This window comes from Peromyscus maniculatus, chromosome 5 (genome assembly GCF_049852395.1).
Source record: "Peromyscus maniculatus bairdii isolate BWxNUB_F1_BW_parent chromosome 5, HU_Pman_BW_mat_3.1, whole genome shotgun sequence".
Classification (NCBI taxonomy): domain Eukaryota; kingdom Metazoa; phylum Chordata; class Mammalia; order Rodentia; family Cricetidae; genus Peromyscus; species Peromyscus maniculatus.
In genome coordinates this window covers 44152377-44178073 of record NC_134856.1, presented here as the reverse complement: position 1 = coordinate 44178073, position 25697 = coordinate 44152377, and the positions used below count along the sequence as shown (strand labels likewise).

The window sequence follows — 25697 nt, the reverse complement described above, 5'->3', positions numbered from 1 at the left end:
TTTCAGCCCATCCATTCTGCCTCTGCCATCCTAGGGGCCACTCCTAAAGTTCAGGGGTCTAGGGATGTGTTCTGTGATAGCTTCAATCAGAAACCAGCTGGAACTGCAGCCTGTATTCTGCAGGTACACAGGGAGCCAGGGTCCACCCCAGGAGAAAAGTAGAATGCATGCATCAAGTATTGCACATGGTCCTTTTTATTTTCTGCAGCAAAAAGGCTCCCTACCCGCAGACCTAGAAGCCTCAGGCTGGCAGCATTGACGTTACCTAGACATGATCGTGATGATGTTAAACAGCATTCCTGGGTAGTGACGCTACACAGATGGCGCTGACCGGTATGGCTCAGAGCAGTAACGGAGAGGGGCGATGGATCACAGGGCAGCTCCAGGTGTGGTCCAGTTACTGCCGGATTAGGACGGATAGGGCTACTGAAAGGTCCCAAGACTCAAATGTCTTCGCGGCAGGAGAGCTCCTGGGTGGACTCCTGCATTCTGACACATCTGGTTGACGGGGACGTGTGTCCCAGTGAGGGCTTCCCTCCCGTCAGTTCTTCACATCTCCCAGGCGGAGCTGGGCAAAGGACGTCGCCAGCTGCAATGCTTCCTGAAGGCAGCCCACGTTCTTGCCCGTGGCCTGGGCAGACACATCCTTGCCACCACCTTTTCCATCCATCAGGCCCGAAACCTGCTGTACCCACTCGCTGGCTTTGAGGCCTCGGTTGGCTGCGTTCTAGAAGACAGGAAGGGGAGATGGTCAGAAGAGGAGAGGAGATTGAGGTGGGACAGAGGGACAGACACCACAAGGAGGGAGCCACCCAGACCCACTGGTATCCTGGGTGATGCTACCAGAGGCCGAGACTGACTCGACAGCTGGTACAGGGGAGCAGCTCCGGCCACGGTCGAGGGGAACAAAAAACCAGGCCAGGCATCAGCCAGTAGTTCATACATCTACCAACAAGAAGGCCTGAGGGGTAAAAGTACTGAAGGAAGTAACACACGGAAGAAGAAAATCAGCACTTTCTCATGAGGAATGCACAGACAGACAGACAGACAGACAGACACACAGAGTCTTGACAAATACTATGAAGAACCCCTCTCTGAGAAGCTACAGACAATGCTTCCCACTGGCATAGGGGTTTGCAGGCTTTTTTTTTTTTTTTTTTTGAGACAGGGTTCCTCTGTCCTGGAACTCACTCTGTAGACCAGGCTGGCCTCAAACTCAGAGATCCTCCAGCCTCTGTCTCCTGTGTCCTGGGATTGCAGGCTGGCCGCAGGCTTTTGCTGGAGTATGCGGGCTGTAGGAAGTTCTTACCTGGGGAACCTGACACAGGCACGTGATCTTGCCAGCCTCATTGTCCACTGTGAACAGCATGGCAGATGTCTGAGGAGAATGCGTCTTGAAAAGCTTCAAAGCTTCATTCAGGGCCTGTGGGGAGAACTTCATGTCAGGTCATACAATGGGGCAGGGAGCCCTATTTTCTACACGGGAGTCTGTGGAGTAGGCCCCCAGAGCACCACCCCATTTCCAAGAGCAGATGCTGTCTCCAGGAGCCCACGCAAAGGCCAAAGGCAGGACCCTGGCCAAACTCTCTCCTCAGGCGCTCCTTCTTCCTCAGGCTACCAGATCTCTCATGGCTCAGCCTAACCTCAGGACTAGGCAATGGGCCTCAGAACTGTCTGACAAGGCTGGAGGGGACACACAGAGCTGACAATACACACAGCAGGGCAGCCCTGGCCCCGCCCCTGCTTGCCTTGGCCGAGGCGCCGCTCTCCATCTCCAGGATGACCAGGGGCTGGTTGGGGTTGCTGTCAATCAGCTGCTTTGTCTTCTCTAACACCTACAAGAAGCCCAGGAGAGAGGCTTAGGCCAAGAGCCCAGACTAAACCGTGTGAGCCTCTGCCCAGGAAGACCTCTGGCCCCTCTTCCAGCTGCCGACACTGCCGAGACTTACTCGCTTCTGGACGTCAGCTTTGCTGGCTCGGTCCAGGTCATCCATGACCTTCTTCAGGGATTTCAGAGTTTCTCGTTGTTCATCCTTCTGCCACTGGGGGATGACTGCAGTAGCCAGGGCCTGGAACCAGAACAGAAGTCTGTCCAGGTCTTTGCTACTAGGAGGGAGGGGGGAATTCAAGCCCACTCTATCCCACCCATCTGTCTTTGAACCAAAGTTTTCCATGGCCAGTGTCTGAGAAAACCACAAAGATTATCTGCTGGTTTAAGACTAGTCACTCGGGGGCTGGAGAGATGGCTCAGAGGTTAAGAGCACTGGTTGCTCTTCCAGAGGTCCTGAGTTCAATTCCCAGCAACCACATGGTGGCTCACAACCATCTATAGTGATATCTGGTGCCCTCTTCTGGCCTGCAGGCATACATGCAGGCAGAACACTGCATACATAATAAAATAAATTTAAAAAGACCAGTCACTCTGTGAATGTAGCAGCCATCACAACAGGGCTGGAGAGAAGTGGCATTATAAAGAGGGCTTAGCTCTTAAGTTGAGACCTAGCTGTGAACACAGCCTGCAAAGACTCGCTGGAAGCTTAGCATACCAAGAAATAGCCGCCATTGTGCTGCACACAGTTCAAGGGCAGCATGAGTCGAACAGTGACATCCTTTCTCAAACATCAACAAGAAGCCTGACACCCCGCCTCCCCCGCCCAGCACGTGACTCATGCTTGCAGGGAGATGGTAAGGCCAGGGGACAGCTGCAAATCCGAGGCCAGCCTGAGCTATATAGTGTGTTCCAGGCTAGTCTGGGCTACAGAGGAAGACTCTGTCTCAAAAAAGCACAATTAAAAGAACAAAAAGTTCAAGCACAGGACGGTCTTACTCCTCAGGCTTGATAAGGGTCGCACAGACCCAGAAGCAGAGGGAGGCCATCCCTACCTCGCCAAGGTCGGCAATTTCCCTCTGCACATCCTTGTTGGGTGCGGTCTGGGCCTTCACTTTGGCCTCCAGGACAGAGAGAGATTTCTTCAAGCTCTCTGCCTTCCTGAGGGCCTGGGAAGAGAACAATTAGAGATGTAAACACCAGGGGTGTCTTTCCTTCAGGAAGCAAGTGCTCTGGACACAGACACAGACACAGACACAGACACAGACACACACACACACACAACACACACACACACACACACACAACACACACACACACACACACACACACACACACACACACACACACACACACACTACACTGTAGCTACACTGTAACTCAGGTCCACAGGTAACCAGGTGAAATGACGGTTCCTCAGGTCACGCTAGAGTTTCCAGCACAGAACGATGGTCTTCTGTGCCACGTTCCTTACGTTAGGTGGGCTGCGTGGGCTACGTGCAGAGGGAAGGGTGATGAAGCAGCAGGAGAACTCTGCCTTGCCTTCCCACACATGGCTGTGCCAGGAGGAAGCCCCAGGTTATATATTCTGTTTCCCACGATGCTGTTTGTTTTGGGAAGTTTCTATTATTATCTTGGGTGTGATGTGTGTGCAGGGTACCCACGTGGGAGTCAAAGTTAACAACTTCATGGGCCAGTTCTCTCCTCACACTTTATGTGGGTCCCTGGCGACAAACTCAGGCTGTCCGTCTTTGTGGCAAGTGCCATTATGTACTGAGCCCAAGATGTGAAAGATGAGACACCGACAGCTGGGTCCTGTGCAGTGGCAGCTTCCGCTGACAGGCAGGGCCACACCTGACCTCACCTTCTGTGCTTCAGCGCCCGTGACAGCGACGATCCTCCGGATCCCCTTGGCAATCGCTTCTTCGGTCACTATCACGAAAGCTCCCGCGTGACTAGAATTCCGTAGATGCCTGAAGGGCAGAGCATAAAAGGCTATGAAGAAGAGGAAGTCTGGGAGCCCTGGTGAGATGCCCCTTCCCTATAAAGTAATTCACAGTAGGTAAAGGCCTTTTTTTTTTTTTTTTGGAGACAGGGTCTCACTGTGCAACCCTGGCTGGCCAAGAATTTACTATATAGGCCAGACTGGCCTCAAAATCAGAGATTCGCCTGCCTCTGCGACCCAAGTGCTGGGATGAAAGACGTGCGCCACCAACCCCCAGCGACCTTTCACTCTGACGGGATTTTAGGAGCAGAGGTCAGAAGCAAAGGCAAGTGAGGGTACAGGAGAAAAAAAAAGTTGGGCTGAGCCCAGAAGCCAGGGTTCAGACTGAGCCTAAGTTTTCCCAATATAAAAGGGGACAGGTCTCCTTCACAGAGCTGTTGTGAAAATCAAGTGAGACTCTCATCAAAATGCTGATATGCCTAATATCCAACTCAGTAATATTGTTATTAGGTTGCACGTGACATTTTGATCTTTTGGTGGAACATAAGCTATATTTTAATATATGTTAAAATGCTCATTAGTTGAGAATATTGGAAGATTACTTTTTTTGGGGTGGTGGGGTTTTCAAGACAAGGTTTCTCTATGTAGATTTGAAGCCTGTCCTGGAACTCACAGAGATCCGCCTGACTCTGCCTCCCCAGGTGCTAGGATTAAAGGCATGTGTCACCACTGCCTGGTTTGGAGGATTACTTTTTAAAAAAATTTTAAAACATTTTTTAATGATTTACTTATTCTTATTTTATGTGCATTGGTGTTTTGCTTGCAATGTATGTCTGTATGAGGGTGTCAGATCCCCTGATCTGGAGTTAAAGATAGTTGTGAACTGCCATGTGGGTGCTGGGAATTGAACCCAGGTCCTCTAGAAGAGTAGCCAGTGCTCTTAACCAGTGAGCCATCCTTCCAGCCCTACTTTTAAAAATCTTACTACATTACCTGGATCTAGAAATAGGCCTTATTCTCCAGTTGCTCAAAGAACTCAAAGTGTGCACTTGTGGAGGGGCCCCAAAACAGCTTGACCACACAGCAGCCATGACAGGCTTAGGGGCCTAGACATAGCTTCTGTGGCTTACTGGCAGGCAACACCCAGATCCAGGAAAAACCATTAGCTGATACCACCCAGAGATCTACCCAGGGCTGGGGAAGTACCTGACATCCCAAACATTCCAACCATTAGATACGGTGGCCAGATGTCCTTGAGTCTAGCACACACCTACTTTTGTTTTACAGCTACCCCTAGACAAGTGCCAGCAAATCAGGGTCCTGGACCCTGGAAATCCCCTCACTCCAACCTCTACTATGATAAAAACCCTACCATGCCTGGCTCAGGGCTCTCTGCTCTCACCTCTTCGTGGGACAGACAGACCAAGCCCTGGAGCTTGAAAATAAAGATTATTTGCTTTTGTATAAGGGATTCGGTCTCCGTGGTGGTCTTTTGGGGGTCCCCGAGATCTGGGCATAACACACTAACTCTTAGTCGAATGCTGAGAGGTTAGTACAAAATCTTTGAAAGTCATTCCCTAAGGGGTGGTCATGTGTACTGGGCTCCTTTTAGAATCCGAACTGGCAGAAACCAGTGGTTCTCCCAAGCCAGCTGAGCCAGGTCTACCACAGGGTCTCTCAGGAGCTCTCAGACATGGACTCAGTTTCCCTCCCCAGATGCTGCTCAAGCTGGCAAAGGGAATCATATAGGCACAGGACTAGAAGGAGCCAGGGTCAGGACAGGAGCTCTGTGAGTACTCTAAAGCCTTGCTGAATCCTGAATTCCCACCAACTTCCTTTTGAGGCTCAACCCAGGGAACAAGAACCAGCAATTTTAAATGTGCAGACAGTGTTCTTCATCTCTTTGTCCCAGGAAGAACATTTCATTAGAAACCTTTAATGCTAACGTCAGACACACCAAGGCATCTGAGTGTACCATCAGGTTATTAGGATTCTCAGGAATCTTACTTGGCAAGTGCATTTCTGAGGACTTCATTTTAACCTTAGAAATATTAGCGTCTGAGGCTCAACAGAACACTTGTTTAGCATCTGCAAAACCCTGAGTTCCATCCAAAGCGCGGCAAAATAATAAACAAAAAAAGGAAATGACAGTCAGTCTGGTCTAGTTTCATATCCTCACAGGGGGACGCCAAAAGCAGGTGAGCTCATCTATCGCTGTTCCTACCAAAGTACTCACGTTCCTCCACAGAACTCAACGGAGGTCAGGGAGCCGGCCGGCCCAGAGGGGTCCTCCAACAGCTCCAACACTGGGACCCCAATGGAGACGACTCGCACAGGGTCAGGATAGGTCTCATCAAACACAGCGCGAAGGCCCTGGATGGCTTTTGCTGCTGCCAGGGGACAGTTCTGGGTATAGACAGGCTGCCAGAAAAAGAAGACAAGAGGGGAAAAAGCTGGAATAACCTGACGGTGAGGAAGCAGCCATGGAGAGAGAGAACACGGGCCTGTAACCCCATGGGTCTGGCACATACCCTGTGCCTTCTGAAAAAAATATTCCATTCGAAAGCAAAGGAAGCCAGACAGGAATTTCTAACCTTTTTGTTCAACTGCAAGCAAAATCTGAAGTGGAAACACTGTATGTAAGCACAAAAACACTGTTTAAGGAGGTGGGAGATCAAAGCCCTCCCTCCACGTGGCACGGGAGACCACTATAAAAGCAGTCTGAGGATCGCTGCCTGCAGCATCGCCATGAACAAGTCAGGACATGGTACATGGGAACATCTGGACTGCTGTGCCTCAGTGACAGAAAGTGATGGGTCAGGAGCGTGAGCTTCATGTCCCAAGAACTCAGACACGGGAGAACCTACCTTAGCTGCAGCAATCATGGCGTTGACGATCTCCTCAGCCTTCTTGATTTGCTGGGTGGACATGGCTCCCTTGGCAGTGAAGTCAAACCGAAGGCGGTCAGGAGCAACCAGGGAGCCTTTCTGGTCCGCTTCCCCAAGCACGGAGCGCAGGGCAAAGTTCAGAATGTGTGTGGCTGTATGGTTGCTCATGACAGGTCTCCGCCGGGGCTGCAGAGGGCAGAGAAGGCCGCTAGAGAGCTGTCCCCAAGTACTAGAAAAATCTGTTGACTATAAGGCTGCTCAGGATAACAACAGTTTTTCCCCGTTTTCCTTATAGATAAGTGTAGGCGTACAACTAAGTTCTGGCCAAGAGGATGTGAAAATGAGGTACCTTCAAGGGGTGGGCCCTCCTCCTTCCTCTGCCTAGAACAGGAATAACACACTAGAGCTGATGAGCCACATCTCACTTGTCTGTTTGAGTTTTATTTTTTAGGAGACAGTGTCTCACTATGTAGCCTGGGCTGACTTAGAACTCCAAGTTCCACCTGCCTCTGCCCCCTGAGTACTAGGATCAAAGGCTCAAGCCACCATCCCAGCCTGTTGTTGGTTTTGATAAGGTTTTGTAAATAGGTTTATCGGGACACAACTACATTCATCTGTTTACACACAGTAGACATACAGTACCACAGGCATAGCTGAGAAACTCTGATTTACAGTGTGTAGCCTGAAAAGCCAAAAATACTTACTACCTAACCCTTTCCAAAAGGAAGCTTGCCCACCCCTGGCCTGGACAACATGCCTCAGAACTACCTTTTTGGTCCAGGAAACCAAACCTGAGCAAACCCTAGAGATGAGCAACAAGCAAGGAGAAGCGGGCCCTCTAACTTTTATATAACACGAAACACACATCCGCCTATTTGAAGCTGTTACTGTGGAGCTCTGTCACATGTAACAGAACTAGTTCTTTTCTGCTTCTGAGACTGGGTCACACTGGGTAATCCAGAGGCCGACCTCAAACTCTTGATTCTCCTGCTTGACAAGGATGGCAGATGTGCCCACAAACTGCCTGGCTTCTGAGTTCTTTCTTTTTTTTTTGGAGCTAAGGATCGAACCCAGGGCCTAGCAAGTGCTCTACCACTGAGCTAAATCCCCAACCCCTTCTGAGTTCTTAATGCAGGCTCCTTGGCTTCTGAAAAAGTTCTTGGAGTTTGAAAAGCAATCCATGAGAGAAAGGGGTGTTTCAGAGAACAGGATCAAGATGCATTATATACATGCATGAAATTGTCAAAGAATAAATAAAACACTATGAAAAGATTAACCTGGGACCAAATAGGCTTGAGTGTTAGCTTCTTCCCTTACAATCTACAAAATGCACCAAAATTTACTACTGTACTTTGTTAACAGTTTCGCTTAGGACGGGCCAACAAAATGTCTCAGTGGGCAAATGGGCTTGCCACCAAGCTTGACAATCTGAGTTCAATACCTGGACCCACTTGGTAAGAACTGACGCTTTCAAGTTGTCCTTGACCTCCACATGTGTGCTGTGGCATGTGCACACAGAGATAAAATAAATATACTTTAAAAAATATTAAAAAAAGGCAGGTGTGGTGGTGCACGCCTTTAATCCCAGTACTTTGGAGGCAGAGGCCTGGGGATCTCTGTGAGTTTGAGGCCAGCCTGGTCTACACAGTGAGTTATAGGACAGCAAAGGCTCTATAGAGAGACCCTGCCTAAAAAAGAAAAAGAAAAAGAAAAAAAACCAAAATAAATAAATAACAATATTAAAAACAGGGCTGGAGAGATGGCTCAGAGGTTAAGAGCACTGGCTGTTCTTCCAGAGGTCATGAGTTCAATTCCCAGCAACCACATGGTGGCTCACAACCATCCGTAATGAGATCTGGTGCCCTCTTCTGACATGCAGGTATACATGCAGACAGAACACTGTATACATAATAAATAAATCTTAAAAAAAAAAATATTAAAAACAGTTACAACCAAAGGAGGTAATTAATCCATAACCAGATCAAATAGGAAGCTGGGCAGGGCAGCGCAGGCCACTACCAACTACATACTGTTCAAGAGACTGTCTCAAAACATCTAAGTAAATAAATAAACATGAAACGTGGACCAACATATGCAACTTACCTCATCAATAAACAGCCGGACTTGATCCCCCACTTTCAGGTTTCCATATAATGTTCCTATATGCAGCACATACCCGCCACGGACCTGGGCATTCTTCACTGTGAACTCAGTTTTCTGAAGAGTCAAGGACACCAACAGGGAAGTTTTACTCCTTTTATGTACACATATACACCCCCCCATTGAATGATACACATACCGCCCTTTATACTGGGTGGCCTAGTGCAAACTTGACTTAAGTCTTCCTGCCTTCTCATTTTCAAGTGCTAGCCCTACTCCCAGTCTTACACAGGGCTGGGATTGAACCCAGGACCTTGTTCACGCCAAGCAAACACTGTACCAACTGACCTACTTCCTCAGCAAGGAACATCCGAAAACTCTATTATGGTGGTATTTTATTTGTACTGAAATGTGATTTTAATTATATGTTAATAAACAAAGTTGCCCGGGGGGGGGGGGGGGTGTCAGAGCTATTAGAGCCATAGAAAGAGCGTGGCGGTGGTGGCGCACGCCTTTAATCCCAGCACTTGGTAGGCAGAGCTAGGTAAGTCTCTGTGTGTTCAGGGATACAGCCAGCATTGGAGACACATGCCTTTAAGACCTGGAGGGCCGTACTTACAGGCAGTGACGAGGCAGTCACGTGTTTGGGTTTACAACCAATGAGAAGGCAGAACAGAAAGACTATATCAAGACAAACACACAGGAAGGTCTCTTTCAGAGAGGTAGACCACCGGAGGAGGAAGGGTGAGATTTTAGCTCTGAGCTCTGACCTCTTGGCTTTCTCTTTTACATTGGTTCTGTGTTTCTTATTTAATAAGACGGTTGGTTACATCTACACTCTATGAAGTGGATCCTGTCCTACTGGGAGGAAATCAGCTGCCAAAGGAGACCAAGTGAGTGCCTCATCAGGACCAAACGCTCAGCAGCGGCCAAGCCCGAGGCTGGGCTTTCTGTAAGAATGTCCTTTAAGGGAGGCTTGGGGGGAGTGGGAGGAGGAGTAAGAGGGATTTGAGCCGGGTGGTGGTGGTGCACGACTTTGATCCCAGACTCAGGAGGCAGAGCCAGGCGGATCTCTGTGAGTTCAAGGCCAGCCTGGTTTACAGAGTGAGATCTAGGACAGGCACCAAAACTACACAGAGAAACCCTGTCTCAAAAAAAAAAAAAAAAAAAAAAAAAAAAGGGGGGTGGGTGGGTGGGGGTCTATTTGTATGTAAAATGAATAAAAAAATTCTTAATAAAAAAATAAATAAAATTAAAACAAAACAAAAACCAGAATGTCCTTCAAGAGTAGTCTCTGCCAGGCATGGTGATGCATACCTCTACTCCCAACACAGGAAAGTCTGAGGCAGGACTACTGGGAGTTCAAGACTGACCTGAGCTGTAAGTGTGAGACCCTGTCTCAAAAAGAGACTATCCTCATTATCCTTATTCACAAGGAAGCACAGAGGAGGCAGCGATGGCATTGGCATCCTGGCTGCAAGGACCCTACAAGGTACCTAAGAACAACAGGTAGAAGAAGCAGCCCTCCCAGGCAGTGGTGGCGCACGCCTTTAACACCAGCACTCAGGAGGCAGAGGTAGGCAGATCCCTGAGTTCAAGACTAGCCTGGTGTACAGAATGAGTTCCAGGATGGCCAGGGCTACACAGAAAAAAACCTGTCTCAAACAAACAAAAGAAAAAAGAAGCAGTCCTCTTGTTTGCAGAAGAAACACCAACAAAAGAATAACACCCAAACGTCTGTCAAATCAGCTCCCCACCGCTCAGAGTATGAAGGAGCAAAAGAGGCCACCCAGCCCCACGCCTGGCCTTCCGGAGAGAACAAGAAAGAGGTCGGGCCTCACATCCTCACTGCTGTCATCAATCTTCACCAAGTAGCCTTCGTCGTAGATCTGCCCTCCTTGTTCGGCATAGAAGCAGGTCTTGTCCAGCACCACTCCGCACTCCTGGCCCGTGACCACCTCTTCCACGAACATCTTCTCCCTACGCAGAGCAAGCACGGTAGCCACTGTGCACTCAAACACTGCTCAAATGACAGAAAAGGGGGGAGACAGGTCAGCGACTCTATCGACATACGTTACTCCCCCTGTGCTGAGACTGACCCCAGACCCTCACACGTCTTACACAAGCACTCCACCACTGATCTACCGTCCCCAGCCCAATCCACATATTCTTTTTGTGGTTGTTTTGGAGACAGGGCCTTAATATGTAGCCTTTGTTGCCCTGGAATTCTCTATATAGACCAGGCTGTCCTTCAACTCACAGAGATCCACCTGCTTCTGCATCCTGGGTATTGGGATTAAAAGTATGCAACACCGTAATTGGCTCTAATCACATAATCTTAGTTGCCTTTTGCTAAATTCTATTTCTCAGCATTAGGTCCTAATTGTCTACTTTTATTCTGAAAGCCAGCCCATTAGACTTTATAAAATAACTAGCATGCTGATTTCCCACCAGGAAAGCAATACACAGTAGGTTGACTAACTGTCCCAGTTTCTAAATCTCAGGGGTTTCCTAATGGACTTGGGCTGGGCATAGTGGAAATGGACTTGAGCTGGGCATGGTGGCACATGCCTTTAATCTAAGCACTTGGGAGGCTAAAACAGGTGGATTCCTGTGAGTCCAAGGCCAACCTGCTCTACATAGAAAGTTCTAGACTATCCAGGGCTACACAGTGGGACCCTGTCTCAAAAAAGTCAAATTAACAAACAGTCTAACTAGATAGATTATGGTAGAAGACCTCTGCCAGGGCCCATGTACTGCATACTCATTTGCATATTTAGACTTTAAAATTCTATTATGCTTGTGCAGAGTTCAACAGCCACTGTGATTACTTCAAGGCCAACTGCCTTTTGCTCTGTAATGAGTGACAATTGAGGGAAATTGGTTTAAGAGTAGTTGGAACCTCCCTATGATATATATAAAAAAAAAAAACAACTTTCTGTAACTATATTTCAAAATAGTAAGGAAACCACCGGCCGAGGACAGCATGGAAGCAGAACAAATAGCAGCATACCGTAGCTGTCGCTGGAGTCGGCATGGTAGTTATACTTTGGAGAATCGTCTGTGGCCTCCAAACCCTTTGCCCGGAGCTCCTCAATAGCATAAATGTCCAGCATGATGAGGTCTTCCCCACCTGCTCCCTTGCCCTGAGACTTCAGCTGTCAAAACAAGAGAAAAAGCCTTAGTTACCTCAATGTAGGAGAAAAGAGAACGGAGACTTGACAAACTATGGCCAAGGAAAAATTGAAGAATAGCATTCTTTAATCTTCACACTCCTGGCATTTGGGGCTTGACCAGCCTTTGTTTGGGGGCTGTCCTCTTGCATGGCAGGACACTGAGCAGCATCAAGGCTCTACCAACAAGATGACAGGAGCATCTGTCTCTAGTTGTGAAAACTAAAAATGCCTTTAACACATTATTACAAAATGGTCCAGGAAGGATGGCTCTAGCTAGGAGCCACTGGTCTAGAGAAAAGACTTTAAGGGAAAGAAGTCAAGCTGATTTGTACCTGAGTAGGACTTGCCTTTCCTGCCTATACTACACATTCTTTTCTTTTTGGGTGCTGGTGGTAACAGAAATAGAGGCCATTTTTTTTTTTTTTGGTTTCTCAAGATTCAAGACAGGGTTTCTCTGTGTAGCTTTGCACCTTTCCTGGAACTCACAGAGATCCACCTGCCTCTGCCTCCTGAGTGCTGGGATTAATTAGAGGCCATTTCTTAGGAAAGGAAAAGCAAGCCAGGAGGTAGTGAATGCCTTTTAGTCCCAGCACTTGGGAGGCAGAGGCAGGTGGATCTCCGAGTCCCAGGCCAGCCAGGGCTACACAGTAAATCCCTATGGGGGAGGGGGGAGACACAGACGACAGACAGACAGTACTGAGGGCGGAAGTGAGCTAGTGAGCTGGGAAGACAGGTGCTCAGCAAGTCACTCTTGACATTCTTCACCTGGGCCAGTTTCCTCTCTTCTTCAAAGCCATCCATGTCGACCACCAGGCCCTTCTCTTCAGCAATCAAGCCAGTGAGATCCACTGGGAATCCGTAAGTGTCATAGAGGAGCCAAGCAGTATCTCCTACAGAGTACAAAGGAATTGTGTGAAAATAACATGACAAACCCTCCCCATGCCAAGCCCTCCCAGGAGGCTGCTGGGAATAACAGAAGTGAACAGGGTTAAGGCAAGTCAAATCTTTTAGGACTGAGCAGAAGGTACACTTTCAAGACAGGGTTTCTCTGTGTAACAGTCTTGGCTGTCCTGGAACTTGCTCTGTAGACCAGGCTGGCCTCGAACTCACAAAGATCCTCCTACCTCTGCCTCCCAAGTGCTGGGATTAAAGGCCCATGCAACCACTGCTCAGCTTCTTTTTTTTTTAAGGATTTATTTATTTAATATGTACACAGTGTTCTGCCTGTATGCATCCCTGCAGGCCAGAAGAGGGCACCAGATCTCATTATAGATGGTTTTGAGTCACTATGTGGTTGCTGGGAATTGAACTCAGGACCTCTGAAAGATCAGTCAGTGCTTTTAACCACTGAGCCATCTCTCCAGCCCCCAAATTTCTGTTTCTTGATCTGAGCACTATAAATGAGTCCATTAATCTTTCTCTTTAAACATTACACTTTAGTAAAAAGAAAATAACCAGAACTGGAGAGACGGTTCAGAGATTAGCAGCACTGACAATGCTATTCTTGCAGAAGCCTGGGTTGGGTTCACAGCACCCATGTCAGGCTCCTCACAACCTCTTACTAACTCTAGTTTCCCAGGGTGTCCAATGTTCTCCTCTCTCCTCTATGGACATTGCAATCACATGCCAAACCCACACTATAATTTAAAAAAAAATTGTGGGAAAAAAAAAAGCCTTTAAAATTATTTTTCTTAGCTGGGTGGTGATGGTGCATGCTTTGATCCCAGAACATGGGAGGCAGAGACAGGAGGATCTTTGTGAATTCCCAGGCTACACAGAGAAACCCTATCTTGAAAAACCAAAAAAAAAAATAAATAAATAAATAAATAAATAAATAAATAAATAAATAATAATAATAATTTTGCTAGCTGATGAAAGATAAAGCAAACTGCAAGACGATATACACCAAATGTTATTTCTGTGCACAAAATATGCAGACATAAACACCTATTTGGCATTCAGGAGGCAGAGGCAGGCGGATCTCTGAGTTTCAGGCCGGCTTGTTCTACAGAGCGAGTGCCTGGGCTACATGAGGAAACCTTGTCTTGAAAAACCAAAACTAACAATAACAAAAAACCCATCTATTTTCAATTTCATGCAAATAGAGACAAATCCTGAAGAGTTGGTTACACACTAAATCTTTTATGATTTTCCTCTTGAGTAGTATTTTGCTATGTGGCATGGACTTGATCTTGTGATCCTCCTGCCTCAGCGTGCTGAGATTACAAGTGCCATTGTGCCAGCTCCTAACAGTGTTGTTTTACCTCTGAGAAATGTATTTGGAAAGGGTATTCACTTTTCATGTCTGTATTGTCTGAATACTTTTACCGCAGTCAATTCTTTTGTAATTACTTTTGCTCTGTCTTACTTTACACCTAAAGCAGTTTAGTTAAGGTACATTCAACCTTGGCAGAGGCGAGAAACCATAGGATTGGTTCCCTGTGCCTGGGGGAGAAGGAAGGCGACAACTGAGCCTCACCAGGAATGGTCTTGCAGTCTCCTAAGCTCTGAATTTTCCGGTCCAGGATGCGCCGCCCTCTGCTGAGCGTCTTGAGAAACTGTACCTCTTCTTCATTAATGATATCTTTCACCATGTCTGGGTCCTTCTTTAGCTCAGGAAATGCATCTCCCTGACAAAAGAGATTCAGTGAGGGCAGAGACTATTCCATGACACACACCCTTCTTTTGGGAGCTGGGTATTCAGTATGTCTATAACACTGGCTGGCCTATAACTCCCAATGTAGACCAGGCTGGCCCCAAACTCACCTGCCTCTGCCTCCCAAATGCTGGAATTAAATGCATATACCACCATACCTGACCTCCATCATCTCTATCTTAAAATATCCATTAACAGGGCTAGAGAGATGGCTCAACAGATAAGAGCACTGGCTGCCCTTGCAGAGGACCGGGTTCAATTCCCAGGAAACCTCATGGTGGTTCACAACTCTCTCTGGTGGGATCTGATACCCTCTTCTGGCATAAAGGGGTCCATGCAGATAGAGCACTCATACATAAAATAAATAAATCTTTAAAAACAGTATCCATTAACAGTATGTTCCCACCCACCATATGTCTCTTAGACTATGAAAGCGGAGACTTTGTCTACGTACCAGAGACTGTACGACAACATCCACTAATGTAGCAAAGAAACCCCTGCTGGCATTCAGTTTCTCGTGGGAATATCGGACAGCTCTGCGAAGAATCCGCCTCAGCACATACCTGTGAAAAGCAGACTTTAGGATGTTTCCTGCTAGGAAACATCCCTGGCTGAGGGTTCCATGGTACCTCCTTTAGAACTCTACTCAAAGAGAGCAACATGAACTTTTGGTTCCCTCTGTGTTTGCAGAAATTTGGCTTCACTACCAAGACAAAAAAAAAAAACAAAACAGACTGGTGTAGGAGATCCTAGGCCAGCTTGTCAGGAATGCAATTTCCTGGGATAAGCCAAGATCCTGTCTGCGGGCCTGAGTGCCAGCCTTCCCTCAGTAATTAATAGAAACTATAAATATAGTAGTCTTCAAATAAATTAAAACCCCCTTCAGCTCTTAAAAAGAGCGGAGGGAAGGGATCCCTCTACCTACTCCAAAGACAACAACAAAAGAATAACAAAGTATGGCTTTAAACTCCACCGTCAGAAAACTCATGGTATTAGTTCAAACCCAGTGAGCCCAGAGAGGAACTCACCCCCGTCCTGTGTTGTCAGGCCGGCCACCATCAGCCAGTGCCACGGTGATGGTCCGCGCATGGTCAGCCAGAACCCTGTAGGCCATGTCAATTCCATCGGCATCCTCAGCACCAACTTTCCCAGTGTACGGCCGGGCACCTGTTCCCTACAGGTAAACAGCAGAAGGGCCGATGAGACAGTCCTAGAGGGCGAGGAGGTCTAGGAAAGGATGACTATCTTGCCACATCCCACAACTCCAAAGAAGTGGTAGTGGAGACAGCCAAAGAGCATCAAGCCAGGCCCTACCCCTGACCAGTAGCAAAGCATCCCCTTCTTCAGAGAAGGCTAGGCTAACACTAATGAAGTAGGCAGATGGCAACAAGTACTTTGGGCTGTCAAAGCATACGGCCATTCCTCTAGGATGGCCGTGCTGAAAGTCCATCCTGCAAACCTCCAGAGAAGCATCCATGCTCACAACAGGACCAGTACCTTCTGAATGGCTTCGAAGTAAGGAACAAAAAGGTCAGTGTCATAGTTGGACATCTTGTTCTGCAGCACAGACACCAGTCTCTCTAGGCCCATCCCTGTGTCGATGCTTTTCTTGGGAAGAGGTTTCAGAAGGCCGTCAGTTTCCCTGTATGATACAAAGAGGAAGTTAAAGCAGGGACCCAGGCCTCGTTGGGTCCTGTTGGGTTAAAACTCACTTAGCATTGTTTGAAAGTTGTTACTATTCACCATTTGCCCTTGTCTGGTTTGTGAAGAGAGGGGTAGATATATACCCAGCATCCTTGCTTTATTTGTTATTTTGGGGGGGTTGGGGATGGTATTGAGACAGAGTCTCTCTACATAGCCTTGGCTGTCCTGGACTTTGTATGTAGACCAGGCTGGCCTTGAACTCATAGATCAGCCTGCCTCTGCCTCTTGAATGCTGAGATTAAAGGTATGCACTACCACGCCCAGCTTCTTATTCTTAAATAGAAGGCAAATGGCTCAGGAAGGTATTATATAAGATTAGCTTTTAAAATAGGTACATCCTGCCCACTACCTATGGTTTGGACACCTTGCACAGCCTTGATGCAGGGAGGCGGGGAGGGTTGGACCTTCCTCAGCTGAATGTACCAGGTTCTGCTGACTCCCCATGGGAGGCCTTACCTTTTTGGAGGAGGGAGTAGGGAGGGGGTTGGGGGGAAAGTCTGGAGCGGGTAGGAGGAGGCAAGAGGGGGATCTGTGGTTGGTATATAAAATGAATAAAAATTTTTCTTAATAAGAAAAGAAAGAAAAAAAAATAAGTACATCCCTGTCCCATGGATCAGAATGGAAACCCAACAATATAATTTAAAGAAGTGCCACATGATCCCAGGAGCATCTGAAGCCTGCATCAGGGCTGCCCACTGTCTCCAGAAATAAAGATCCCAAACAACCTTCAGCCATGAAGTCACTGTGCAGCTGATTCCCCTTTCTCTGCTTGGTTAAAGAAAAGGAACTGCTCTGAGCAGGAAGGAGCAGGGCCCGCGTTACCTATTATACTGGATGAACACCAGGTTCCAGATCTCTAGCACATTGGGGTCATCCTGGTTGACAAGGTGTGCTGCATCCCTACCACCAATTCGGTCATAGTGGATCTCGCTGCAGGGACCACAGGGGCCTGTGTCACCCATCTCCCAGAAGTTGTCCTTCATGTTGCCAGGGAGGATTTTGGCATCATCCAGTCTGCACAGAGAGCAAGGAAGATACACCCACTTGGACGCCATCATCAAAAATCCCTCCAAGACTTGCTTCTACCACACAACGGATCCCTATGATTTCTTACAAAGAAGTCTCCATCTCTGGCAATCACTAATATTAAGTCTACATTCAAAGCCTACTAAGGAAGCAGAACATGACTCGTCATAATGCTATGATCACAACCCAATAAAAATATGTCAAGATACACGTAAAGCCTAGAAAATATACACAACAAAAATATTTATTTTGAAAATAAACACAATTTAAACAAATGGTTCTTTATTTTTTTGAAACAGGGTCTTACTATGTAGCCCTGGTAAGCATGAACTAGGCTATGTAGATGATGCTGGCTGACTCACAGAAATCCACAGCCTTTGCTTTCCAAGTGCTGGCATCAATGGTGTGTATTAACCACACATGACATGTTTTCTTTACAAAAGTTCTTTCCATTAAAAAACAAAAAAACAAAACAAAACCATGGTTTAGATTCGGCATGTGCCTGTCAAAACTTAAAATGAAAACATCTTTGTTAATGCTTTTGAAACAGAGTCTTGCTGTGTAGTCAAAGCTGGCCCTGAACTTAGAATCCTGCTTCCTCTGCCACCAGGGTATAAGAATTATAGGTATGTCATCAAACTTGGGTTTCACACTGAAATGTAATAATTAACTGCCAAGGAGCTGGGGGTACAGTTGAGTGACTGAGTGTATATTTGGAACCCACTGAGAAGAAAGGAAGGAAGAAAAGAGGAAAGGATTACAGGTGGTTGACCATCCTTGAATTTAGGAATCTCTCTAAGTAAGTGGGTTACATTCTTATTCCCCAACACACACACACACACACACACACACACACACACACACCCCATTTTTTAATATTTAATAATTTCTTTAAAGAATGTGACTATGTCCATGTGAATACAGGTCCCTCCAAGGCCAAAAGTCTTAGATCCCCTACAGGTACTTGCTGTAAACCACAGCCTCAGGACTAGGAACAGAACTCCAGTCCTCTGCAAGACTGAACCACCTCTCCAGTCCGCTTACCCTAAATTTTGCCAGATCTGCCTGCACTCCAGGTCCGGCTCTAGGCCAGCTGCTTCATCTCCACCAAAGTAAGTAACATAGAGTCTGTCAACTGGAATACCAAACTCTTGGGTGAGAAGTTCCAGGGCCATCTTACACGCCAATTCCTACAAAAAGAAAGATACAGAACATGGACTCAAAACCATGATATTTTCTTTAAAAACTACAAAGATTCGACTTACAATAGGAAATAAAAAGTAAAACCATCATATGATGTTTTCTAGGGAGTCTCAGAATTATTAAATGCCCTTCATTCCTGAATATTCTAAATGATATTTCATGTTTTAAAATGATGAAATTAATAACTCAGTCCCTTTTGTGGAAATTAGCGTCATGTTAAACTAAGTCACCTATGTTGAGCTTACCTTAAAATAATCTCCAAACGACCAGGAGCCCAACATCTCAAAGAAGGTGTGATGATAGACATCTTTGCCCACGTCATCCAGGTCATTGTGTTTGCCCCCAGCCCGGATGCATTTCTGGGTATTGGCAGCTCTGCTCAGCTTTGCCATAGGGTGAGATGGGTCAATTGTGTTTAGGAAGATGGGTTTGAACTAAAAAAAGAGAAAGGAACAATTTAACTTTTTAAAGGCCTGTAGACTATGTCAAGTGTCCATAACCTGGCAGGAAGTGGATGCGCACAAACTGTCCTTTGGATTTTGTGAGCCTGGACACTTACAAGCAGGGGTATGACAGAACCAAGGTAGAGTCTGCTAATCTTGGAGCAGCTTCTCCCTGGACCTAATACCATAAAGGGCTTCACCACCTGCTAGCAATACCACCAGCACAGGAGAAGCCCCATCCCATCTGAACAGCCGAAGGTGATGTGTAAAACTGTCTTTAACGATTATCATGCCCAGGTCTTAAATCAGTGGTTCTCAACCTCCTTAATGCTGCCACCCTTTAATTCAGTTCCTCATGCTGTAGTGACCCTTCCAACCATAAAATGATTTCACTGCTACTTCCTAAGTGTAATTTTGCCATGGTTATGAATTGTAATGTAAATACGATATGCAGGATATCTGATATGTGACCCCCAAAGAGGTCATGACCCATGAGTTGAGAACCACTACCTTAGATCATCGTTCTTTCCTTCTAGAAGAATTCACCTAACAAATGGATATGCTCACTTAGGAGTAAAGGTGTCAAAGAAGAAAACACTGAAACCTATTAGACAGGTGTGATCACCACTTGATGAAGGATTGGACACGAAGGTTTGATATGTCCCTGTTCTGGGGACTTACCCATTCACTCTTTGATTTGTCATTGCTGGTCATACAGCTTTGATTTATTGTTCTTACCAGGCTTGTACAATTTGATGTTTTCCAACTTGGAAACCAGTAGCTACTTGTGACTATGACAAATTAATTAAAATTAAATACAGAGAGATGGCTCAGCATTTAAGAGATCTTGCTGGTCTCGTAGAGGACCCAGGTTCAGTTCTAAGCACCTATGTGGCAGCTCACAATTGTTATGAATCCAATACTAGGGGAATTCAACATCCTCTTTTGGCCTCTGTGGACACGGCATATACATGGAGTATATAAATATGTACAAGCAACATGTATACACATAAAATAAAAATAAATTAATCTTTAAATAAGGATTTTAAGAGGCTAAAGAGATGGCTCAGGGGTTAGGAACACTTGCTGTTCTTGCAGAGGACCCAGGTTCAATTCCCAGCACCCACATGATGGAGCACAACCACCTGAAACTCCAGTTCCAGGGGCTTTGACACCTTCTTCTGGAAGGCACACATGTAGCATGCAGACAAAATACCCATACATATAAAATAAAATAAACATTAAAAAAAAAATGTGCCGGGCGGTGGTGGCGCACGCCTTTAATCCCAGTACTCGGGAGGCAGAGCCAGGTGGATCTCTGTGAGTTTCAGGCCAGCCTGGTCTACAGAGTGAGTTCCAGGAAAGGCGCAAAGCTACACAGAGAAACCCTGTCTCGAAAATACCAATAAATAAATAAATAATAATAGCCGGGCGTTGGTGGCGCACGCCTTTAATCCCAGCACTCGGGAGGCGGAGGCAGGCGGATCTCTGTGAGTTCGAGGCCAGCCTGGGCTACCAAGTGAGCTCCAGGAAAGGCGCAAAGCTACACAGAGAAACCCTGTCTCGAAAAACCAAAAAAAAAAAAAATAAAATAAATAAATAAATAAATAAATAAATAATAATAATCTTTTCAAGACTCATTTAAAAAATGAACTTGGTGGCCAGGTGTGGGAGCCATCTTCCCAGCCCTCTTACTTCAAACGTTCCCCACAAGCCACGCTGTTACTACGCTTCATTCCAGGAAGGCAGGCTCACCATGGGAAGCCACACAGGCTTCCCGGGATTCTGTCCAACTCCAAGAGCTGTGGTTTATCTGCTGCTCTGCTGCCTTCAGCAGTCAGTCTGTCAGAAAGAATGAAAATCTTTACCTGGTTCATGCCCGCGTTGGCAAAGAGCAGAGTGGGGTCGTCCAGCGGGATTGTGGCAGAAGAGTGAACGTAGGTGTGCTCATTCTTTTTGAAGAAGTTTATAAACCGCTCTCGTATTTCCCTCGCTGTGAGCATGGAGTCCATCTTGAAAGTCGGTCGCCTCAGGGAACTAACCAAAAGAAAGAATGATGGGAAATTAGGGGAAATAAAACTAACAGCAGGCATTACACAAGACTCATGGCTTCCCAAGCCAAGTCAAAGAATGACAAAGGTTGGCCTTTTTTGATCCTAAAATCTCTGTGTTGCAATGTCCCGGGGAAGAGTTACTGTCAGAGAAAGATTTTTGCTGTACCAGCAGAGTGGCCCTGGCCATTATACACCCGCCAACCTCAACAGACAACAAGGAGCAGGTGACTTATTCGTGTTTTCATTCACTGAACAAATATGCACTGAGCACCCACTGCCAGGAACCAGAAAAGAATAATGGACCTCCCGGTCCTTACAGTCCCAGTGAGGAAAAGGGAAAGGCTCAGGAGACCTTCATTCTAATCCGAATCCTTGAGGGGCTCACTTCAACGAAAGGAGGAGTCTGTATCTACTGGCATCTAAAGATCTTTCAAACTCTGTTAACCTGCATCCCGAAGGTTGCACACAGTTCCAGATCCCCAAAGCCAGAGGTGCTAGGTTTGGGCTGACACTTTGGTGTCAGTGGCACTGAATCCCAGGATAAGCCTATTTGTGCCACAGTTACCTTAAAGTATCAACAGTGTATCAACCTGGGGGCTGGAGAGATGGCTTAGTGGTTAAGAGCACTGGCTGCTCTTCCAGAGGACCCAGGTTCAATTCCCAGCATTCTCAAGGCAGCTCACAACTGTCTATAACTCCAGTTCCATGGGATCTGAAACCCTCACGCCAATGTACATAATATATATATATATATATATATATATATATATATATATATATGCCTAAAATCTCCTGAACACTAGCTGGGGAAGGGCTTACTAAGAACTGGAAGGAGGGGTAGCTCAGTGGTAGAGTATACATTATTTCAAAATCAGCTACAGGAAGAAAAGCCAACTGAATAAGCCCAGGGACTCAAAAGAGACAGAAGTTGAAAAAAGGCAACTTTATAGCTTCAAAGCCTTTTTATATGTATGTCCCTGAAAGGCAGGGTGTGTGGGGGGATGGTGGTAGGTTTTGGTGAGTGTACCCATCTTATCTAGTGTTGTAGTGCCAAGCTGCACTGGGTGCCCAGAAAAATGAGAACTCTCTCATTCATGCTGTTATCCACAAGTCTCTAGAATTCTAGGCCCAGCTCTAACCTTAACTGCAACACTTTAGCTTGAGTTTAGTCCTTGTATCAACAGGCTTTTGTGAGAATCAAAAACTAATGAAACGGATACTATTTACATCAATAAGCACCGAGTTTTTAAAGATATTCACACAGCACAAGACATCCTGACTCAGTCCACCACACTCCAACTGATTTACTTACAACTCAATTAACATATCATTGAGACAGAAGCCCCAAAGGGACAAAAAGATGGTAAAACAGGCTGAGTGAAAAAAGTTGGACTAGCGTTCCCGCAGGGTCTTGCTGTTCATGACAAGGAGTCCTGGTTAAGGTTTTCAGAAATCTTGTCACATCGCATTCTTTTCACCTTCCTGTACATCTCTCAACAATGGTTGTAAAAATGAATTTACCTTTATAACAAGTCATAGTAGTTACAGTAAACTGCTTCTCTAAATAGGTAACCTGAGGTAAAGTTACATTCCAAAGAACACTTGAATTTTCCATCTTTGCTTATTCATTCAACATAATGAGCACGTATTGTGCGCTGAAAACCAAGACGGAGAGTCGTCAGTGCCCTCCATAGGGAGACCACTACACACAGAAATAACACGTGTTAACCGGGATCTAATATGTTGGTTATTAGCCCTATAGAGACTGAAGACCGTTCAGAGCTGTGTCCCCCGCCAGACAAAAATCGCAGCGCTCAGGAGGCCGAGGAAGGGAAATTGAGTGGTGGCTTACGCCTGTGATTCCAGCACGCACAATGCCGAGGCAGGAGAATTGCCGCTAGTTCGAGGTCATCCCAGGCTACAGGGCTGACTGAGTTCAGGCCGGTCTGGGATAAGGTGTGAGAACAGAAAAAGAATAAACGGCGATGTCCCTCAGCGGGACTCCACCCAGCTGGGTCACCCTGGTCTTCAGGCCTGCTCCCCCCACCCCCTAAGGGATTAAAATTAGAGGAGACGAACCCTTGGGTCTGGGGATTACTGGACAGCAAGCGCGATCTTCCCAAGGTCCGGGTCCTCGGCAAGTCCACCCGAGGCCGCACCACTTTCAGTGCCCCGAGAGAATAGCAAAAGCTCCTCCGGGGTTCGTGCCCCGGCCAAGCCTGGGGCTCGGCTCCAGCCTAGCTCCGGCTCCCCAGGCCAGGGGCGGGACGGCCCGGCAGCCCGACGCAGTGGCCCCCTCCCCCGCGGGCCGGCTTTTCTCGTAGACTTCTCCAGGCCCTCTTGCTTTTCCCCCAGGGTCCGGGTCGTTGCCCGGGAGCCCACCGCCTGATGCCCCCAGTTACCTGCTCCCTCCGATGCGAGGACACACAGCTGTACCCACCCGCCACCGCCAGCGCCAGCCCCGGACCTCGCCATCCAATCAGGGCGCTCTCAGGGAAAGTGCTCCGTTACGCCTCGTCCGCGACAGATATTACTGGCCCGTTCACATGCCAACCATGTGGAGCGCGAATGAGTTTACAAACCGGTTTCTGGGAAGGCGGCTGGGCTTGGCTGATGCAATGCTCAAGAAAGCTGGGGCATTGGGTGTCACGTGACAGGGCTGGCTCTTGGCTCTTGGCGGCCGACATTTTGGGTAACATTGGTAAAGCCCTGGTAGTCTACAGTTAACAAGAGGGATGGGAACGTGAATTTGGTGGCGACTGCAGATTTTGGTATAGCACTCCTGGTTTTTTTGTTTTTTTTTTTTTTTTGGTTTTTCGAGACAGGGTTTCTCTGTGTAGCTTTGCGCCTTTCCTGGAGCTCACTTGGTAGCCCAGGCTGGCCTCGAACTCACAGAGATCCCCCTGGCTCTGCCTCCCGAGTGCTGGGATTAAAGGCGTGCTCCACCACCGCCCGGCAGCACTCCTGTTTTAACTGCAAAGTGATACACAGGCCTCAAAGATTCTTTATTTGGCCTTTTGTAAAAGGGACCAGGTTGGCCTCGAAATAGGGGTTTTCTTGCCTCTCTGCCTGTCCAGTGCTAGGACTGCGCGTGTGCACCATCAAATGCTCTTATTGTTACCAAAATTAGACTTGTATTTCTTGCTTAACGGTACTTTGGACTGCACTAAGTGCCTGAACCGGGCCAAAGTGCTTTATCACTTATCAATCCCTCCAGCTCTCTCTTTTTGGCACAGGGTCTAGACAAATTGTGCAGGTTGGCCTTGAATTTTTCAATCTTGTCCCACCCTCCAGAGCAGGTGGGATTCCAGTCCTGTGGCACCAGGGACAGCTTTATATTTGTCCTTATCCCAATTTCTTGAATTTGAGGAGGAAGAAATGGCCTAACACAAGTTAACAGACATCTGGCCCAACATTTGCTTTAGAAAAACAGTCAACATTCACAGGGAAAGCCTTTAATGGTGATCGACACCTATAATCCAGTACTTGAGAGGTAGAAGCAGGGGGGTTGGGAGTTCAAGGCCATCTTTGGTCCATAGTAGACGCTGTCTAAAATACCACACACACACACACAAAACATTCCACACACAGTTTAATTTTTAAACCGTATTATTAGGTCTACTAGTATCCCCTTTTTACAAATGAGGAAACCCCAAATTACATATTCCAACATGGAAACTGTTTCATTAAGTTGTATAGTTTTACAGAACAAAGAAAGTCATACATTAAGGCAATTTTAAAATCCATCGGTGGAAATACCAGAGGTGAATATAGCAAGGTGGGGAAAGCTTATCTGTAAGCCCAAGATGTTATCTGATGGCATCCTTGGGTCTGCTAAGTTAATAGATCCCAAATGATTTCTATCTATTAGTACAAGACTTTAGGTCCAACACAGAGATGGGTAAAGAATGGCTGTTTGCAGCCCAAGATAATGTAATTAGCCTCTGCACCTGCAACATTCCAGTCTCTCCACAGCGCTGAAATTATATCAGTTGACTGATCTCTCTACACATAAACTCTTTTCAGGAGTTTTTGTTCACAGTTACATAGCAAGACCAAGTCTTTTTTTGTTTTATTTTTAAGATAGGTCTCACTATGTTACCCCTGGCTGTCCTAGAACTCAATATATAGACCAGGATGTCCTTGAATTCAGAGAGATCTGCCTGTCGCTGCCTCCCAAACTCGGAAGTTAAAGGTATGTGACACTACGCCTGGCTGGGATCAGAACTTCTTTCTTTCTTTCTTTCTTTCTTTCTTTCTTTCTTTCTTTCTTTCTTTCTTTCTTTCTTTCTTTCTTTCTTTCTTTCTTTCTTTCTTTCTTTCTTTTTCTTTCTTTCTTTCTTTCTTTCTTTCTTTCTTTCTTTCTTTCTTTCTTCCTTCCTTCCTTCCTTCCTTCCTTCCTTCCTTCCTTCCTTCCTTCCTTCCTTCCTTCCTTCCTTCCTTCCTTCCTTCCTTCCTTCCTTCCTTCCTTCCTTCCTCTCTCTCTCTCTCTCTCTCTCTCTCTCTCTCTCTTTGGTTCTTCGATACAGGGTTTCTCTTCGAAACAATCCTGGCTGTCCTGGATCTCACTCTGTAGACCAGGCTAGCCTCGAACTCACAGAGATCCTCCTGCCTCGGCCTCCCGAGTGCTGGGATCAAAGGCGTGCGCCACCCCCGCCTGGCTGAGATGAGCAT

At 46.7% G+C, this 25697-nt stretch overlaps 2 protein-coding genes and 1 long non-coding RNA gene across 4 annotated transcripts in view; 2 read left to right on the top strand and 1 right to left on the bottom strand.

Moving 5' to 3' along the window:
• Positions 1 to 177: 177 nt before the first annotated feature.
• Aars1 (alanyl-tRNA synthetase 1) lies at positions 178 to 23589 on the bottom strand. 2 transcript variants are annotated; one of them, XM_006974094.4, is made up of 21 exons: positions 23426 to 23589; positions 20838 to 21006; positions 18772 to 18960; positions 18368 to 18513; positions 17120 to 17311; positions 16091 to 16235; positions 15622 to 15767; positions 15048 to 15156; positions 14417 to 14567; positions 12703 to 12827; positions 11775 to 11919; positions 10603 to 10781; positions 8765 to 8878; positions 6641 to 6847; positions 6010 to 6194; positions 3693 to 3801; positions 2884 to 2997; positions 1950 to 2069; positions 1749 to 1835; positions 1310 to 1423; positions 178 to 727 (listed from the first exon to the last, which is right to left on the bottom strand). In XM_006974094.4, the coding sequence occupies exons 2-21, from the start codon at positions 20979 to 20981 to the stop codon at positions 542 to 544; spliced, it is 2907 nt and encodes a 968-aa protein (XP_006974156.1). In that variant the 5' UTR covers positions 20982 to 21006; positions 23426 to 23589; the 3' UTR covers positions 178 to 541. The 2 variants fall into 2 exon arrangements, with proteins under 2 accessions (XP_006974156.1, XP_015848411.1); XM_015992925.3 differs by having other exon boundaries at positions 23103 to 23495.
• Positions 3716 to 5240, top strand: LOC143273129 (uncharacterized). The gene is made up of 2 exons (XR_013051046.1): positions 3716 to 3853; positions 5061 to 5240. It is a non-coding gene; the product is annotated as an uncharacterized LOC143273129 (long non-coding RNA).
• Positions 23590 to 23899: 310 nt separating the features above from the next.
• Positions 23900 to 25697, top strand: part of LOC102922019 (ATP-dependent RNA helicase DDX19B) — a 31604-nt gene continuing 29806 nt past the window's right edge. The window contains exon 1 of the mRNA XM_076571522.1: positions 23900 to 25218. The gene's annotated coding sequence lies outside the window, so the exon portion shown is untranslated. The remainder of the gene's footprint in view (positions 25219 to 25697) is intronic.

What these genes read in the sequence shown, in the direction of transcription:
- Aars1 (XM_006974094.4), bottom strand. Translation starts at nt 20,981, where the DNA reads ATGGACTCCATGCTCACAGCGAGGGAAATACGAGAGCGGTTTATAAAC. An exon ending in AGACTGCAAGACCATTCCTG is followed by an intron (nt 12,828 to 14,416) that starts GTGAGGCTCAGT and finishes TGTACTCTGTAG; the next exon opens with GAGATACTGCTTGGCTCCTC. An exon ending in AAATTGCCGACCTTGGCGAG is followed by an intron (nt 2,070 to 2,883) that starts GTAGGGATGGCC and finishes TTCTGGTTCCAG; the next exon opens with GCCCTGGCTACTGCAGTCAT.